Source organism: Erpetoichthys calabaricus, chromosome 2 (assembly GCF_900747795.2).
Source record: "Erpetoichthys calabaricus chromosome 2, fErpCal1.3, whole genome shotgun sequence".
Classification (NCBI taxonomy): Eukaryota; Metazoa; Chordata; class Cladistia; order Polypteriformes; family Polypteridae; genus Erpetoichthys; species Erpetoichthys calabaricus.
The window spans coordinates 20,758,740-20,775,437 of NC_041395.2; the positions used below are offsets into that span (position 1 = coordinate 20,758,740).

Genomic DNA, 16,698 nt, shown 5'->3' on the forward strand with positions numbered 1-16,698 from the left:
GCTCAGTCCGTCATCTGCCCCTGTCAGTAGCTGAGACGGTGAAGCTGGGAATTTCAGCAAGTTGTGGATTAAGCTACTTTACCATGGCTTAGCTTACTGTGGACACTAACAATTACATTCAGCAACACATGTGCATGAAAGCAGAAAATGATCAAAAGTGGTTTCAAAGTCCAGTTTATACAGTACTACCTTTCATTGTTTGTGATAGATGGTACATATCAAGTCACGTAAATATGAGTTTGCTTAGTTTCTAAGTAAGAAAAAAAATGAAAGTTTAATTTAAATTAATTTGAAAAGAAAATTGCTTGGTTGTGTCTCCGTAGTTGCCATACCCTAAGTCCCACCTGTATTTAGCTAGGAAGTACCAATGGTGTAAACGTGCTGCTTTAATAGAACGTAAACGTGTTAATCCCTGAATTGCCCACCTTTTACATAGGATCTTTCACAAGCAAGAGGAAAAGATTCATTCTCATCAGTGTTTGGTTGTGGGCAGGCTTGGTGGCAAAGTGGTTTACATCATTGTCTTATAGATCCAATGTCCTGGGTTGGAATCCTGCACTTTGTCATGTGTGGAGTCTGCATGTTCTCGCTGTGTTTGTGCACATTTTTCTCTGGGTGTTCCAGCTCCCTTCTTTTTTTTAAAGAAGTGTGTTAGTTTTAACTTCTTAACTTTTATTGTAAACTGGATAACCATATTAGCTAACCAAACATGATTGATGGACTAAAGAGTCGGCTTTCATTTGGTGATCCTTTTATGTTCTTATGTAACTACATAAGTGTGAGAGTGATTGCATGCTCCTTCCAAGGTTGGTTCCTCCCTTTACCTAATGCTGTTAGGATAGGCTTTGGTCTTCTTGATATACAGGGCTTAAGCAGTTTTGAGAATGTTATTGTTAGGGATACAGTTGCACAGTTTTTAGCATTCTGGGTTCAAACCATGCACTTTATAATTAATACATTCTCCCTATGTCTGCATTTTTTTTTGGTTACTTCAGTCCCAAAGAAGTGTGTTAATTTCAAGGCCCTGTCACATTGCAGAATATTTCCAGTGATTTTCATTTGTAGACTTCATTTTCATAATCTTGGCAAGCCATAGGGCAGTCATTGTACACTCTGGTGACCTCCAGTCATATTTATATGTCTCTTGCTGTGCTGTTATGATAGTTTTGTGACTATTAAGTGTATCCCACTTATATTACATTTATAGGAGACTTTTTTATTTCCCCCTCATGCTTAACAGCCAAACTGGTCTAATGTACTGTACTTTGTCCACTCCTCTCTGTAGGCATTAAGAATTTTAGACTGGAAAGTTAAGTGCTGTAGTTAACAGTAAATATCATCTGGGAAGCTATAATAGAATGTGTGTTCAAATCTGAAGCTTGTTAGAAACCAAAAAAGCTTTACAGTTGTGTCCAGGATTTGGATTACAAATAAGGTGGAGTGGTGATTTGATTGAAGTGTTTCATTCTTAAAGACAAAAGAGGAGGATACTTCACAACGCAAGCAGCAGAAACGCCAAGTGGCTGCTGCGTTGCGTGCCCCGGGTGGGGGGGTGTCGAGCGATACGAGTTGGCTTAGTTTCTAGGTAAGGAAAAAAAAATGAAAGTTAATTTAAATTAATTTGAAAAGAATAAGTACAATGAAAAATACTGGTATGTGATAGTACGCCTCACGCCTGGACAAACTGGTGAGGAAGGCAGGCTCTATTGTAGGCATGGAGCTGGACAGTCTGACATCCGTGGCTGAGCAGGCTCCTGTCAATTATGGAGAATCCACTGCATCCACTGAACAGTATCCTCTCCAGACAGAGGAGCAGCTTCAGCGACAGACTGCTGTCACCATCCTGCTCCACTGACAGACTGAGGAGATCGTTCCTCCCCCACATTATGTGACTCTTCAGTTCTACCTTTGGGGGGTTGGTAAACGTTAACATTATACAAATTTTCCATCTGTTATACCTGCCTCACACTCTCCACCTTGCACTTTTTAACTTGCACTGTGTTTTTATCACTCTTTAATTAATATTGTTTTTATTGGTATGCTGCTGCTGGAGTATGTGAATTTCCCCTTGGGGGTTAATAAAGTTATCTATCTATCTATATCTATCTCTCTATCTCTCTATATCTCTATATATCTCTCTGTAATTCAAAGAAACAAATATGGAATAGAAAAACTTGGGTTAGAGTTTACAAATCTTCTACATCAAGACTTACTCTGTATTGTATATAACAAACTTAATGTAGTAGGTTGGCATTAACACGTGCCGAACAGCACAGTTAAGTCTGCATTTGTTTTGTAGGAACATCAGTCTGTATTGAAATAATTAGTTTTAATACAAAAAATGTGAAGGTCTGGATTTAGGGCCTTTTGTTTTTAATGTTATGACTGTTTTGTCTTCATGGATAGAATTGGTGTTGAGGGTGTGTGCCACAAAGCAGGATCCATAAATGACATGAGCATTTAAATGACTGCAAAAGAGATCTTTTGTGATGGTCAGTTATCTGTCAGAAGATCCTCTGTTTATGTGTATTCAGCAGTGAAGACCAATAAGTTAAGGGGAACCAAGTAAATCACTTAAAATAACAATTTTGGGGTGGTTTCTATATATTCAGGTAAACAGGCCAAATGGTTTATGTTGTGAGTGTACATAAGTAGGTATATACATGTGGGTGGTGTGTGAAGCTTGTTTTTTTATTTATCATATTTCAATTAAGTAGCTTACATCTGTACTAGAACACTTTAAATGCACCTTGACAAGCTGTTAATCTCCAAATAATGATGGTGGTTTGTTGTAAAATTGGTATCGGGTGTTTCATCTACACTGTCTTTTCTTTCCAGCCCAAGATTTGAGAATGAGCCTCGTCGGGTATGACAGTGAGACAGACAGTATTAGCAGTGGCTGCTGTGCTGGATTGTCTGGGGGCTGCGCTGCATCAGAAAAAGCAGACCTGAAGAATTATAATGGTAGTGCCACATACCAAGAAATTCCACATTGCACAACTGAGATGCAAGGCTATGATGTGGAATTTGAGCCTCCGCTGGAAAGCAAGTATGAATGTCCCATCTGTTTAATGGCCCTGAGAGAAGCAGTGCAAACGCCATGTGGCCACCGCTTCTGTAAAGGCTGTATCCTGCAGTCTATCAGGTATTTTTCATATTTAAAAAATATTTATGTAATTTCTGTTTTAATACATACTGTAAGTACTACATAAATAGTTGGACTTTCTAATATTTTAGATTGGTTTTGCATTTGATTTTCAATATTTCTAACTATGGCCACAGTGATTGACTGGTACAAATTCCAGCACTGGTTCCTGCCTTTATGCCTTATTCTACTCAGATAGGCTGTGCCTCCCAAGACCATGAATTGTAGTAAAGGGGGGGGGGTTGGGGGTGGGGTGTTGAGAATGTTAAAATTATAACTACAGCACCCCTCCATTTATCTATTTTCACTTAATCAGAGCAGGGTCACACAGAAACTGGAGCCTATCCCAGCAAGCAATGGTGAAAAGGCAGGAACAGTCTCTTGACATACCTCATCAGCCCATAACAGAATGGACACACATATATCAAGAGCCAGTTTAGCGCCAGTCCACCTAACCTGAGTGTCTTTGGATTATGCGAGATAATTGAAGCACCTGGAGAAGACCTACACATACGAGGAGAATATGCATACTCCCTACAGGTAGTTTTGCAAAGTGAACCCCAGTCTCAGTGTTGCATGCCAACAGTCCTGCCATCATGCTGCCCATTAGATAGAATTCTTTATTGTCATTATGCATACACATAACAATTTTTTGTTGGTAGGACTTGGCTTCAAGGCAGAATACTTAAATATACAATACACTATAAATAATAAAATAAACATGAGTATAAAAGATAGCAGCAATAAAACATCATCAAGTCCAGACTTTTCCTGAGGTAGTATACCTGCAGGGACCAGTGATCTGTGCGCGTGGGTCTGCAGGGGAGGAATACGAGTGTGTGTGTGTGTTTGATTACGAGGGAAAGTGCATGTGCATGTCTACGGGGGGGCGGGTTAGGGGTAGATGTATGTGTGTGCATCAGCAGGTGCAGATGGACTTCACAGCTCTGGAGATAAAGCGGTCTTTCAGTCTGCTGGTACGTGTTTTTATGTTCATGTACCGCTTTTCCGAAGGCAGTTGTACAAATAGTTCATTTCCCGGATGGGTGAGATCCGCAGCTATACATTTGGCCCTCTTCTGCACCCTTCCAGCATATACAGAGTCCAGGTCTAGGAGAGGACTTCCCACAATCCCCTGTCCTGTATTCACCACCCGTGCCAAGTCCTTCCTGTCCAGTGCTGTGCAGCTGCCGTACCACACTGTCATACTGTGACAGAGAATGCTTTCTATAGCGTATCTGTAGAAGTTTGTGAGCAGCTGAGAGAATTGCAATAACTATGCAATCAAACATTAATCCTTGTTTATTATTAGCATATTGCTTTATTTTGTGCTTATAGTATTTATTAGAAACTTCACAATACATTTACAAGTGATTATCTTTTTCTCTCATGGGATAAATCTTTCTTTTAGTAATTCAAATTTTACAGCTCTTTCACACTACACATACCTTAATGTCTCAATAGAACAACAAAGAGTAATAGTAGCCTGCAGTACCTTTGAGGTCAGCAACGTAATGCTCTAACATCCCGAAATGCCCACAGCGTCGATCACAAAGCACCCATCATATGGCGAATTACGCTATGGTTAAGATTAGGGTTTTGTGACTCAAAGGGTGTTTCATGGCTGACATTGTGTGCATTACCTAACCTACATCATAGCTATTGCAGGAAGCAGTTAGACCCATCTCCAGTAGAAATGATACAGTCATGGCCGAAATTATCGGCACCCCTGGAATTTTCCCAGAAAATGCACCATTTCTCCCAGAAAATTGTTGCAGTTACAAATGTTTTGGTATACACATTTATTTCCTTTATGTGCATTTGAACATCACAAAAAAACAGAAAAAAAAAGCCAAATCTGACATCATGTCACACAAAACTCAAAAACCGGGCTGGACAAAATTATTGGCACCCTCAACTTAATATTTGGTTGCACGCCCTTTGGAAAAAATAACTGAAATCAAGCGCTTCCTATAACCATCAACAAGCTTGTTACACCTCTCAACTGGAATTTCCGACCACTTTTCTATTGCAAACTGCTCAAGGTCTCTCAGATTTGAAGGGCGCCTTCTCCCAACAGCAATTTTGAGATCTCTCCATAAGTGTTCAATCGAATTTAGATCCGGACTCATTTCTGGCCACTTCAGAACTCTCCAGCGCTTTGTCTTCAACCATTTCTGGGTGCTTTTAGAGGTATGTTTGGGGTCATTGTCCTACTGGAACACCCATGACCTCTGACGTAGACCCAGCTTTCTGACACTGGGCCCTACCGTGCGCCCCAATATCTTTTGGTAGTCTTCAGATTTCATGATGCCTTGCACACAGTCAAGGCATCCAGTGCCAGAGGCAGCTAAACATCCCCAAAACATCTTAGAACCTCCACCATGTTTGACTTGTAGGTACTGTGTTCTTTTCTTCGTAGGCCTCATTCTGTTTTCTGTAAACAGTAGAATGATGAGCTTTACCAAAAAGCTCTACCTTGGTCTCATCTGTCCACAAGACGTTCGCCCAGAAGGATTTTGGCTTCCTCAAGTACATTTTGGCAAACTCCAGTCTGGCTTTTTTATGTTTCTGTGTCAGCAGTGGGGTCCTCCTGGCTCTCCTGCCATAGCGTTTCATTTCGTTCAGATGTCGACGGATAGTTCGAGCTGACACTGTTGCACCCTGAGTCTGCAGAACAGCTTGAATATGTTTTGAAGTTGATTGGGGCTATTTATCCACCATTCGGACTATCCTTCGTTGCAGTCTTTTATCGAACTTCTTGATTATGTTGCGCACAGTGGACAAAGGAACATGAAGATCTCTGGAGATGGACTTGTAGCCTTGAGATTGTTGATATTTTTCCACAATTTTTGTTCTCAAGTCCTCAGACAATTCTCTGCTCTTCTTTCTGTTCTCCATTCTTAGTGTGGCACACTCAGACACACAACAGAAAGGTTGAGTCAACTTTTCTCCATTTTAACTGGCTTCAGGTGTGATTGCTATATTGCCAGCACCTGTTTCTTGCCACAGGTGAGTTCAAACGAGCATCATATGCTTGAAATAAAACGATTTAACCACAATTTTGAAAAGGTGCCAATAATTTTGTCCGGCCCATTTTTGGAGTTCTGTGTGACCTGATATTAGATTTGGCTTTTTTTTCTGTTTTTTCGTGTTGTTCCAATGCACATAAAGGAAATAAGCATGTGTATACCAAAACATTTGTAATTGCAACAATTTTCTGGGAGAAATGGTGCATTTTCTGGGAAAATTCCAGGGGTGACTGTACATGAGTGGAAACTTTTTCTTCTGTATTGTCAATCTAGTTCACACCATGACTTTCTCATGCATTATTTCATAGCAATGTTACTTACCTTGGCAGTGACATTCATGTCTCTGGTGACTCTTCCTATGTTCCTATGAAGTCAGTAGACGGACTGGGGGAATGGGGGGGGGGGTGATGGTGAGAGGTGGGGAGTCATGAGGTTGTTGGAAAGGGGTGTGTGGTGCTCCCAATATCTCTGCAAAAGGACAAAGGTCCAAGTCTTTAGAGTCCTGGTGCTTCCTGTCTTGCTATATGGTTGTGAGACATGGACGCTATCCAGTGACCTGAGATGAAGACTGGACTCCTTTGATACTGTGTCTCTCCGGAAAATCCTTGGGTACCATTGGTTTGACTTTGTGTCAAATGAGTGGTTGCTCATGGAGTCCTGAATGAGGCACATTACCTGCATTGTGAGGGAGCATCCGTTACGGCACTACGGCCATGTGGCGCATTTCCCTGAGGGTGATCCAGCTTGTAAGATCCTCATTGTTGGGGACCCGAGTGGCTGGACCAGGCCAAGAGGTCGCCCACATAAGACCTGGCTGCAGCAGATAGAGGGGTCATTTCTGGATGGTGGGACTGGACCATGTGCCTGCCTGGGGGGTTGCCAACTGGGATCCCGAGTTGATTCATCGTGTAGTGGGTGCGGCAATGCACTGTACCAGTGTATGCTCCCCAACTTGACTTGACTTGAACGTTAAGTTCAAAATTTGTTAATTGTAGCCTATAATGAAAAATATGAGAATATCTGTGTTCCAGTGAGAAGCACTGCTCTGTAATACGTTCAAAGACTTGGGTTAAAATATTAGCCTGCTCACTGTCTCTGTGGAGCTGCATTTTCTGCCTTTGGCCATGGGTCTCCCAATTTTGCAGGCATTCAGTTTGTTGGTTGGAAACAAAAAAATTGCCTTTATTTTAAGGGAGTATGGGTGTGTGTTAAATACAGTGTTTTGCACTAAAAACTGCTTAGGTTATGAAAAAGTAGTCCAGCACTTGTTAAGGAGCCCAATAGGATAGTGTTGACAGCAGCAAATGTAATTTGTTGAAGTTGGTGGGACTTCCCATTATTTCATTTTGTTAGTTCTGTTACAGTACCTGAAAGCTTGCTGGAGGGAAGATATGCTCTGTTAAGGTGAAACTGCATATTTGGACTGTGGTGCCGTTTGTATATACAGGCTCCATCAAGTTGACATGCGAAGGGTTTGTGGAGTAATATCCCATTATGAATGCACCAATGAAAGGCACAGTTCAGTTGGTTAAAAACTAGAATACCACTGGTCCTGTGAGCAATGCTCCAAAACCAATAGACACTTTAGCCTCTACCACAGATGTTGCCGACTTTTCAGATTGTATGAAGAGAGCTTCTCATACAGTAAGTTAACACAGTGATTCCCTATACAAATGAGCTGAGGTCTGCTTTCATGAACCTATTATGGTACATGAACCTTTGCGTCACTAAAAGTGGAGCCCATTTTCATCATAGCTTGTAAAGTGGTCAGTAGCGCTTTAATAGTATTTTCATACATTTATAAAATAACAGAGCAACTTTTTCCAGATGTAATGTAACAGTTGTTATTGTTACTAATACATTTCTTGGTGATATTAACACTAAGACGGACCACTATGAGAGCTGCATGTTAAAACAGTTAACGCACAGCTGATTCCGCATTTCTCAATGACTACTGCTTTGTAATAAGGTATGTTCTCTCTGAAACTAAACCCTGTCTAGAAAGCAAAAGTGAAGCATTTCCACAACACAAGTCACAAAACAAAACCAAGGAATTGGTGGTGGATTTTAGGAGACCCAGGCCCCTCATGGACCCCATGATCATCAGAGGTGACTGTGTGCAGAGGGTGCAGACCTATAAATACCTGGGAGTGCAGCTGGATGATAAATTGGACTGGACTGCCAATACTGATTCTCTGTGCAAGAAAGGACAGAGCCGCCTGTACTTCCTTAGAAGACTGGCATCCTTCAACATCTGCAGTAAGATGCTGCAGATGTTCTATCAGATGGTTGTGGCGAGTGCCCTCTTCTACGCAGTGGTGTGCTGGGGAGGCAGCATTAAGAAGAAGGACGCCTCACGTCTGGACAAACTGGTGAGGAAGGCAGGCTCTATTGTTGGCATGGAGCTGGACGGTTTGACATCCGTAGCAGAGCAAAAGGCACTCAAGAGGCTCCTATCAATTATGGAGAATCCACTACATCCATTAAACAGTGTCATCTCCAGACAGAGGAGCAGTTTCAGCAACAGACTGCTGTCACTGTCCTGCTCCACTGACAGACTGAGAAGATCATTCCTCCCCCAAACTATGCGACTCTTCAATTCCACCAGAGGGGGTAAACGTTGAACATTACTCAAGTTATTGTCTGTTTTTTACCTGCATTTTTTATTACTCTTTAATTTAATATTTTTTGCTGCTGGAGTATGTGAATTTCCCCCTGGGATTAATAAAGTATCTATCTATCTATCTATCTATCTATCTATCTATCTATCTATCTATCTATCTATCTATCTATCTATCTATCTATCTATTATATAGTGCCTTTCATGTCTATCTATCTATCTATCTATCTATCTATCTATCTATCTATCTATCTATCTATCTATCTATTATATAGTGCCTTTCATGTCTATTTATCTATCTGTCTGTCTGTCTGTCTGTCTGTTAGTTATATAGTGCCTTTAGCATCTATCTATCTATCTACCTACCTACCTACCATATGTCTATAAACGAACCTATCACAGCATGATTATTTCACCACTTGGTATAATGGGATTAATATGTACTTTTTCAAACAAAAAATGACTTGTTTCAGAGTAACATGCGTCATATGTTAAAGAATTGAGTTGAATTACTTTGAGGATTTCAAGAATATTTTGAGGCTCAGAATAATCTTTATATTAAAGTAGTCAAGACGATTATGGCGATGTTTGATCAGTGTAAAATGAGAGCCCTGAACTGAATTTCACGTTTTCTGTTTAAGGGATGCAGGACAAAAGTGTCCAGTGGACAATGAGATACTCTTGGAAAATCAGCTCTTTCCAGATAATTTTGCCAAGCGAGAAATTTTATCACTAACAGTTCGTTGTCCCAATAAAGGCTGTGAGCAAAGGATGGAGCTACGCAAACTGGATGTAAGTTGTATCATTGATGAACTTCACAGCAATGTAAAAAGAAAAGTAGAAAGCAGTTCTAAAAGTTAATAAATGTTTAAGTGATCACAGACAGACTCTTGACTGTTCCATAAATTTTTGGATATGTTTCCACATACTAGTGATGGCTTTAAGAATCTACTTTGCTTAATTTTTTTTTCTGTCTTCCCGGCCATCTGACCTTCTCACCGGAATCATGTATAGACTTAGTTATGATATTGTACTGTACATAAGGATGTTACCCTTCTACTAATTATATATCTATGTTCTATAAAATAGTGTGGATTTATTTACAGTATTTACTTTTTCTTTGTTACTTATTCATTAATATTCTTACCTAATGTAACTTGCTATTTGACATCTTGTACAGCACTTCGAGCTACATTCTTTGTATGAAAGTGTGCTATATAAATAAATGTTGTTGTTCTATTTCCCATCTTCATATCCATTTTAAATCTGTATATTTCAGATAGTTGCCTTGTAAGCTATAAACCTTTCAAATTTAAATTTATTTGGTATACAAGTGTAAACGTTATATGCAATTTTTGATAGTGTTATTCAAGCTGAATTTCATGTTTTAAGATTCAGAAGTTTGAGTTTGCTTGAAATCCAAATGAAGTACTTAGGAAGGATGTTGTTAACTGATGCTTTTGCTGTTCTCTCCTTTGTTTTCAACCATCCATGTGTTCAGCCTTGTCAGAGCACAGAACTAAAGTAAACTGTTTATTCACAGCTATGGTCATGAATATATGGTACTTTAAAAAGTGTGTCAGATAGACAGACAGACAATCATATAGTGCCTTTCATTGTCTATCTATCGATCTATCGATCGATCGTGCTCAAAAAAATTAAAGGAACACTTTGAAAGCACATCAGATCTCAATGGGAAAAAAATTCCTGCTGGCTATCTCTACTGCTATGGATTGATATGGTAATGCGTTAGGAACGAAAGGATGGCACATCATTTGATGGAAATGAAAATGATCAACCTACAGAGGGCTGAATTCAAAGACACACCGAAAATCAAAGTGAAAAAATAATGCGCCAGGCAGGCTAGCCCATTTTGCCAAAATTTCATTGCAGCAACTCCAAATTATATTCAGTAGTTTGTATGGACCCCACGTGCTTGTAGGCATGGCTGGCAATGTCCTAATGAGATGACGGATGGTGTCATTGGGGATCTCCTCCCAGATCTGGACCAGGGCATCACTGAGCTCCTAGACAGACTGAGGGCGTCGGATGGACCAAAACATAATGTCAGACCCAGAGGTGTTCTATTGGATTGAGGTCAGGCGAGTGAGCGTGGGGGCCAGTCAATGGCATCAATTCCTTCATCCTCCAGGAACTGCCTGCATACTCTAACTACATGAGGCCGAGTATTGTTGTACACCAGGAGGAACCCAGGAGCCACTGCACCAGCATAGTGTCAGATAGTGGGTCCAAGGATTTCATCCCAATACCTAATGGCAGTCAAGGTGCCATTGTCTAGACTGTAGAGGTCTGTGCATCCCTCCATGGATATATGCCTCCCCAGACCATCACTGACCCACCACCAAACCAAACCGGTCATGCTGAATGATGTTACAGGCAGCATAACATTCTCCATGGCTTCTCCAGACCCTTTCACGTCTGTCACATGTGCTCAGGGTGAACCTGCTCTCATCTGTGAAAAGCACAGGGTGCCATTGGTGGACCTGCCAATTCTGGTATTGTAATGCCAGTTGAGCTCCACGGTGCCTGGCAGGCAGTGAGCAAAGGGCCCACTAGAGGACGTCAGGCCCTTAGGCCACCCTCATGAAGTCTGTTTCTGATTGTTTGGTCAGAGACATCCACACCAGTGGCCTGCCTGCTGGAGGTCATTTTGTAGGCTCTGCCAGTGCTCATCCTGTTCCTCCTTGCCCAAAGGAGCAGATACCAGTCGTGCTGATGGGTTAAAGACCTTTACGAGGGGCCCTGTCCAGCTGTCCTGGAGTAACTGCCTGTCTCCAGGATTAAATAGAGTCCACTGCAGTGAAATTTAAAATAACTTGCTGTGATCCTCCTGAATTAGCCTAATTTTATTTAAATAATAAAAATATGTTAATGATCCATAATTTGCTGATAGCCATAAAAAGAGGAATCAGCAATGAAATTTAAGAGCTGAGTGGACCTTCTTGCATTGACTAATTTATTTTATATGCTTCTTTTGCACCTGTCAGATACTTTGAGTGCCTAAGCGAGGGTGATAAATCTTAACTTAAATTGCCATGAGTGGCACAATGGAAAGCATTAATTGGAGCCTTCAGTTTTGTTTATGGTCTATTTTAGAAATCCAGAGGCTTTTATCTATTTAAAAGCTAAGTTTGAAATGGACCAGCATCATTTATTTCTCTGTAAAATTGAGCCTGGTTTGTTTTCTTAGCTTGCTTCTCTGGCATGATTAGTGTTTAGTACAGTTTACCATCATAGGACCTTTATAGCACATGTTTTCTAAAATGTCAAGAAGCTGTGATGCATGAAATTTTTCATCCAGCCACCTCAGCACTAACAAGCAAATTCTAACAGTAATACATTTGTTAAGTTAGCAACAACAAAGTCATGGTGGTATTCCTCACCATCTACTGGAAAAATTCAAATCTTAGTGTTTGGCATTAGATGGAGACATTGTTACTCATAATGTTACTATCATATTGTTCTTGGCCATCTTTCCGTTCAGTATTGTTTGGTTGTTTTTAGATAGCTAATATATTCTGTGTAGCTGCTTTGTTGTTGTCTTTTCTACTATATACCTCAATCCTATCTATATGTTCTCAAGAGTAAAACTCTTACAACTGGCCCTATAGCTATTTTGTGGCCCTTTTTTTTTTTTTTTTTGGTTATTTAAAATTTTAATTTGTTGTTTCATTTGCTCATTAAGCCTTTTTACAAGATTGACAATGTCTGCTGTGTGGATGTGTACATTCTGTTATTCTGCTATTTATTTGCAGATAATCCTTCTGTTATATTTTTCTTTTTTGTGAAGGTGATTTGGTATTTATTTAAAGACTTTCAGTGGCTGTTTACGGGCAGTCGTTAAGGGTTTAAAACACGAAAGAAAAGTCTTAGTAAAATTGATCTTGACATTTGCTCAAAGCACTGAGTATTTATTTCCAAGTCTTGTTTTTTCCCTCTAATTCTTTTTTGGCTTTTAATAGTTTCATTCTTTTTTTTTTCCTTGTTTATTTAGACACACACATCCCAGTGCTTGTATGCTACAGTGCCATGCAGAGACTGCAATAAACAAGTGAGGAGGAGCCATATGAATGAACATATGGCTAATCAGTGTTTACGGCGGCTTATCATCTGCCCAAATTGTGCAGGTTCCATCATTTTTGAGGAGGTAAAGGTAAGCATAGTGTGCTTGTATTATTTAGCTAGCTTTATGAAATGCTTTTTTATGCATTTATGAGAACAGGTACGATGTTAAGTCCATCTGTTTCAATCATGTTGTTCATTTAGGAAGCTCTGTTTACTTGATATGCTAGCCCTTATGTCCCTCTTTCTTTGTGCACCTTGTTGCATTTGTTCACTGGATATTCCAGCCCTCTTGTATGTTCCTTTTCCTTTGTGGATCTTCTTGACTTTGTTCACCCAACATTGCAGCTGTCTTGTGAATGCCAGCCAACATCATGCCCGGGCATAGTCGTTGGACATTATGTCCTATTCTATATATAGGTAATGTGGTTAATGCCAGCAGAATTGCTGTAACAAGACAGAAACAGCACTGTCCCCATTTTAATCATTTTAAACACATCACTTGCTAGCATTTTATTCATCCTTCCCCCACCCCAGTTTATTTACTTTAAAGTTTTTGGTAGCAGATCCCTAACCCAGCAGTGCTTGGGAGTGAGGAGGGAAGGAGCCTTACCCACACTCCTCTACTCTCGGTCACACCAGGCTAATATAGATTCACCACTTTGTAAACACATCTTTATAATTTGTGAGGAAATCTGGAGCAACCACTCTGGAGTTGCAACTCTGAACCACTAAGTACTTCACCACTGTGCCAGCCTGTTTACTTTATAACACGTCTCAATAAGTGAAAACGTGTACGAGATACATTCATACTAATGGTGAAACAGAGGAAATTTGAGTGACTCAAATTGTCATCTAATAGTTTGAAAGCACATACTGTTTCTTGGACTACAGTAGCATTAAACGATGCTGGTGGGTTTCAAGTTTGGTTTGTGACTCCTTAACATAAATGCAGTATTTACAACATAACTCAATGTTACTTTGTCATCTCTCTTTGTTTCTTTGTGCCTATATCTAATGTGTTTGAGTTCCTACTTTTAAAACATAAGCTTTATTAAGTGGATGTTCTTTATAAACAGAAACAATATTCAATAAGGTAGTTTTTATCTGGTAAATGTGCAGTTTGATTATCAGAAGCTTAAAAAAACATTCATATAAAGCAGCATTACATAAAAAATAAATAAAAAAATGAGCTTTGAAATAAAAGTGGTTTTCTAGGTTCCTTATTGTCACATGTACAGATTACAGTCAAAGTCTTGCATATCACAGCAAACAATTTGAAGATTTGGTGTATTATTAAATAGAAATGGAAAATTAGTCAAGGGCCCGGATACTTTTGAAAGGACACTGTATATAAGAATGTTTGCATCAGATTCGCAGAGGCCATTGAAAGTAGGGCACCCTTTAGGGTGAAACTGTTCAGGTTATGGATATGAATCTACATAACATTTACAGCAGCTTTATTTGTTTAAAAATATTTTTATTGCCTTGTCATAATGACTGGTTGTGCTACTTTTTTTTCCCCCTAATTATTTTGTTTGTTTTTCTTCCAAGAGTATAGCAGAAGGTTAAATCAGTTCATCATGCAGTTGGCAAAAAAACACAACTATTGCTTCACTATATTGCAGATATTTATATTTTTCAGCTAGTAAATCTCAAAATATGCTGCAGAAGTGCAAGTTGTCTTTTGATTTATACTCTGCCTACATTTCTAATTTGCACTCACTTTTCTCACTCCTACATACTTCTCTGCCACTCCCGACTTCCTCATGCAATACCACAACTCTTCTCCAGGTCCACAAAGACGCAATACAACTCAACCTGGCCTTCTATATACGTCTTCATCAACATCCTCGGAGCAAACATTGCCTCTATGGTGCTCTTTCTTGGCATGAAACCATATTGCTGCTCACTAATCATCACCTCACTTCTTAACCTAGCTTCCACTACTTGTTTTCATAACTTCATGCTGTGGCTCATCAATTTTATTCCCCTGTAGTTATTACAGGCCTGCACATTCCTCTTATTCTTAAATATCGGCACTAGTACACTTCTTCTCCACTCCTCAGGCATCCTCTCACTTTCCAAGATTCCATTAAACAATCTGGTTAAAAACTCCACTGCCATCTCTCCTAAACACCTCCATGCGTCCGTTGGTATGTCATCTGTACCAACGGCCCTTCCATTCTTCATCCTCTTCATAGCTGTCCTTACTTCCTCCTCGCGAATCCGTTGCACTTCCTGATTCACTATTGCCATATCATCCAGCTTTCTCTTTCTCTTCATTCATTAGCCTCTCAAAGTACTCTTTCCATCTGCTCAACACACCCTTCTCACTTGTATGTTTCCATCTTTATCCTTTATCACCCTACTCTGCTGCACATCTTTCCCAGCTCAGTCCCCCTGTTTAGCCAGTCAGTACAGGTCCTTTTCTTTTTCCTTAGTGTCCAGCCTCACATTCAACTCGTCATACGCCATTTCTTTAGCCTTCGTCACCTCTTTTCATGTTGCGCCTTATCTCCTTGTACTCTTATCTACTTTCTGCATCTCTCAGACTATCCCACTTCTTCTTGGCCATCCTCTTCCTCTGTATACTCTCCTGTACTTCCCCATTCCACCACCAGGTTTCCTTTTCCTCCTTCCTATGTCCAGGGGCCTCATGTATAAACGGTGCATACTCACAGAAATGTTGCGTAAGAGCGTTTCCACGTTCAAATCGCGATGTATAAAACCTACACTTGGCATAAAGCCACGCACTTTTCCACGGTACCTCATACCCTGTAGTACGCAAGTTCTCCGCTCGGTTTTGCAGACTGGCGGCACCCAGTGTCAAAGCAGCACTACTGTTCCTGTGCGGTTACCCTTTCTTTCTTAGACCCACATTCCTGACGCGGCTTTATAAATACACTGAAACTAACTGCATATTGTTTATTAGTGTAATGCATCTGATTGTAATTAACCTGCAACAATATAATGGTCCAGGAAATAGCCATAGTATTACAAACACCATAACTGCTTTAGCGTTGTTACTCTCACTGCACCTTCTTTTTCTTCTTTCAGCTGCTCCCGTTAAGGGTTGCCACAGCGGATCATCTTTTTCCATATTACTCTCACTGCACCACTCGGAGTATTTATATCACTGTATCTGAGTTTGGAAGCACAGCAGCAGCTGATCAGAAAGAGAATTATCGGTATACAGCATCAAGCAAACGCTGCCTCAGACATGGCAAAACACTTCAGAGCCTTTCCTGTATGGACCTCGCGGTTCAGAAACAGTTTCATCCCAAGAACTTTAAACACACTCAATCAGTCCATCAAGTGCTCCTTGTAGAACTGTTTGTACTTTTACCTCAATGTGAACTTGCACAACAGTTATAATATTGCACAACCTGCACCACTTTATAAAGCGCATATTTACATATGATGATGATATCATTTTTAAGATGAAATGCAGCAAAATATGTTGATTATATTATACAGATAAAACTTTAACTCAATTTAAGTAATCTATATTGTTAATAATCAAACATGTGAGAACACGGTGCCGCAGCGCTGGCTAGTTCACGGATTATTCTATACCTCGTGCTTTATTCTTTCTGGGCTGGCGCAACACTGGTAGGATAGATAGATAGAATAATTAAACACGTACTACGAAGATATTTCAATGTTCCTTAAACGTTTTGAAGAATCGTCGTTCTAAGCTTACAGATGGCTTAACGTCTATTACAGAGCTGATTGTGTAGCGATTGGATATTTGGAGAAAGAAAAGTAAGGACAAGAATTGGAGGTTAGTATGTTTGAAAGAGACAGTACTGCTG

General features: G+C 40.0%; 1 protein-coding gene across 3 annotated transcripts in view; it reads left to right on the top strand.

Annotated features, from left to right (window-relative positions):
* traf6 (TNF receptor-associated factor 6) overlaps positions 1-16,698 on the top strand; it is an 89,028-nt gene that overhangs the window by 62,939 nt on the left and 9,391 nt on the right. For all 3 annotated transcript variants that reach the window (XM_028793500.2, XM_028793501.2, XM_028793502.2), the window contains exons 3-5: positions 2,839-3,145; positions 9,439-9,589; positions 12,813-12,971. In XM_028793500.2, the coding sequence (XP_028649333.1) occupies positions 2,853-3,145; positions 9,439-9,589; positions 12,813-12,971 (603 nt within the window). In that variant the 5' untranslated portion in view covers positions 2,839-2,852. The remainder of the gene's footprint in view (positions 1-2,838; positions 3,146-9,438; positions 9,590-12,812; positions 12,972-16,698) is intronic.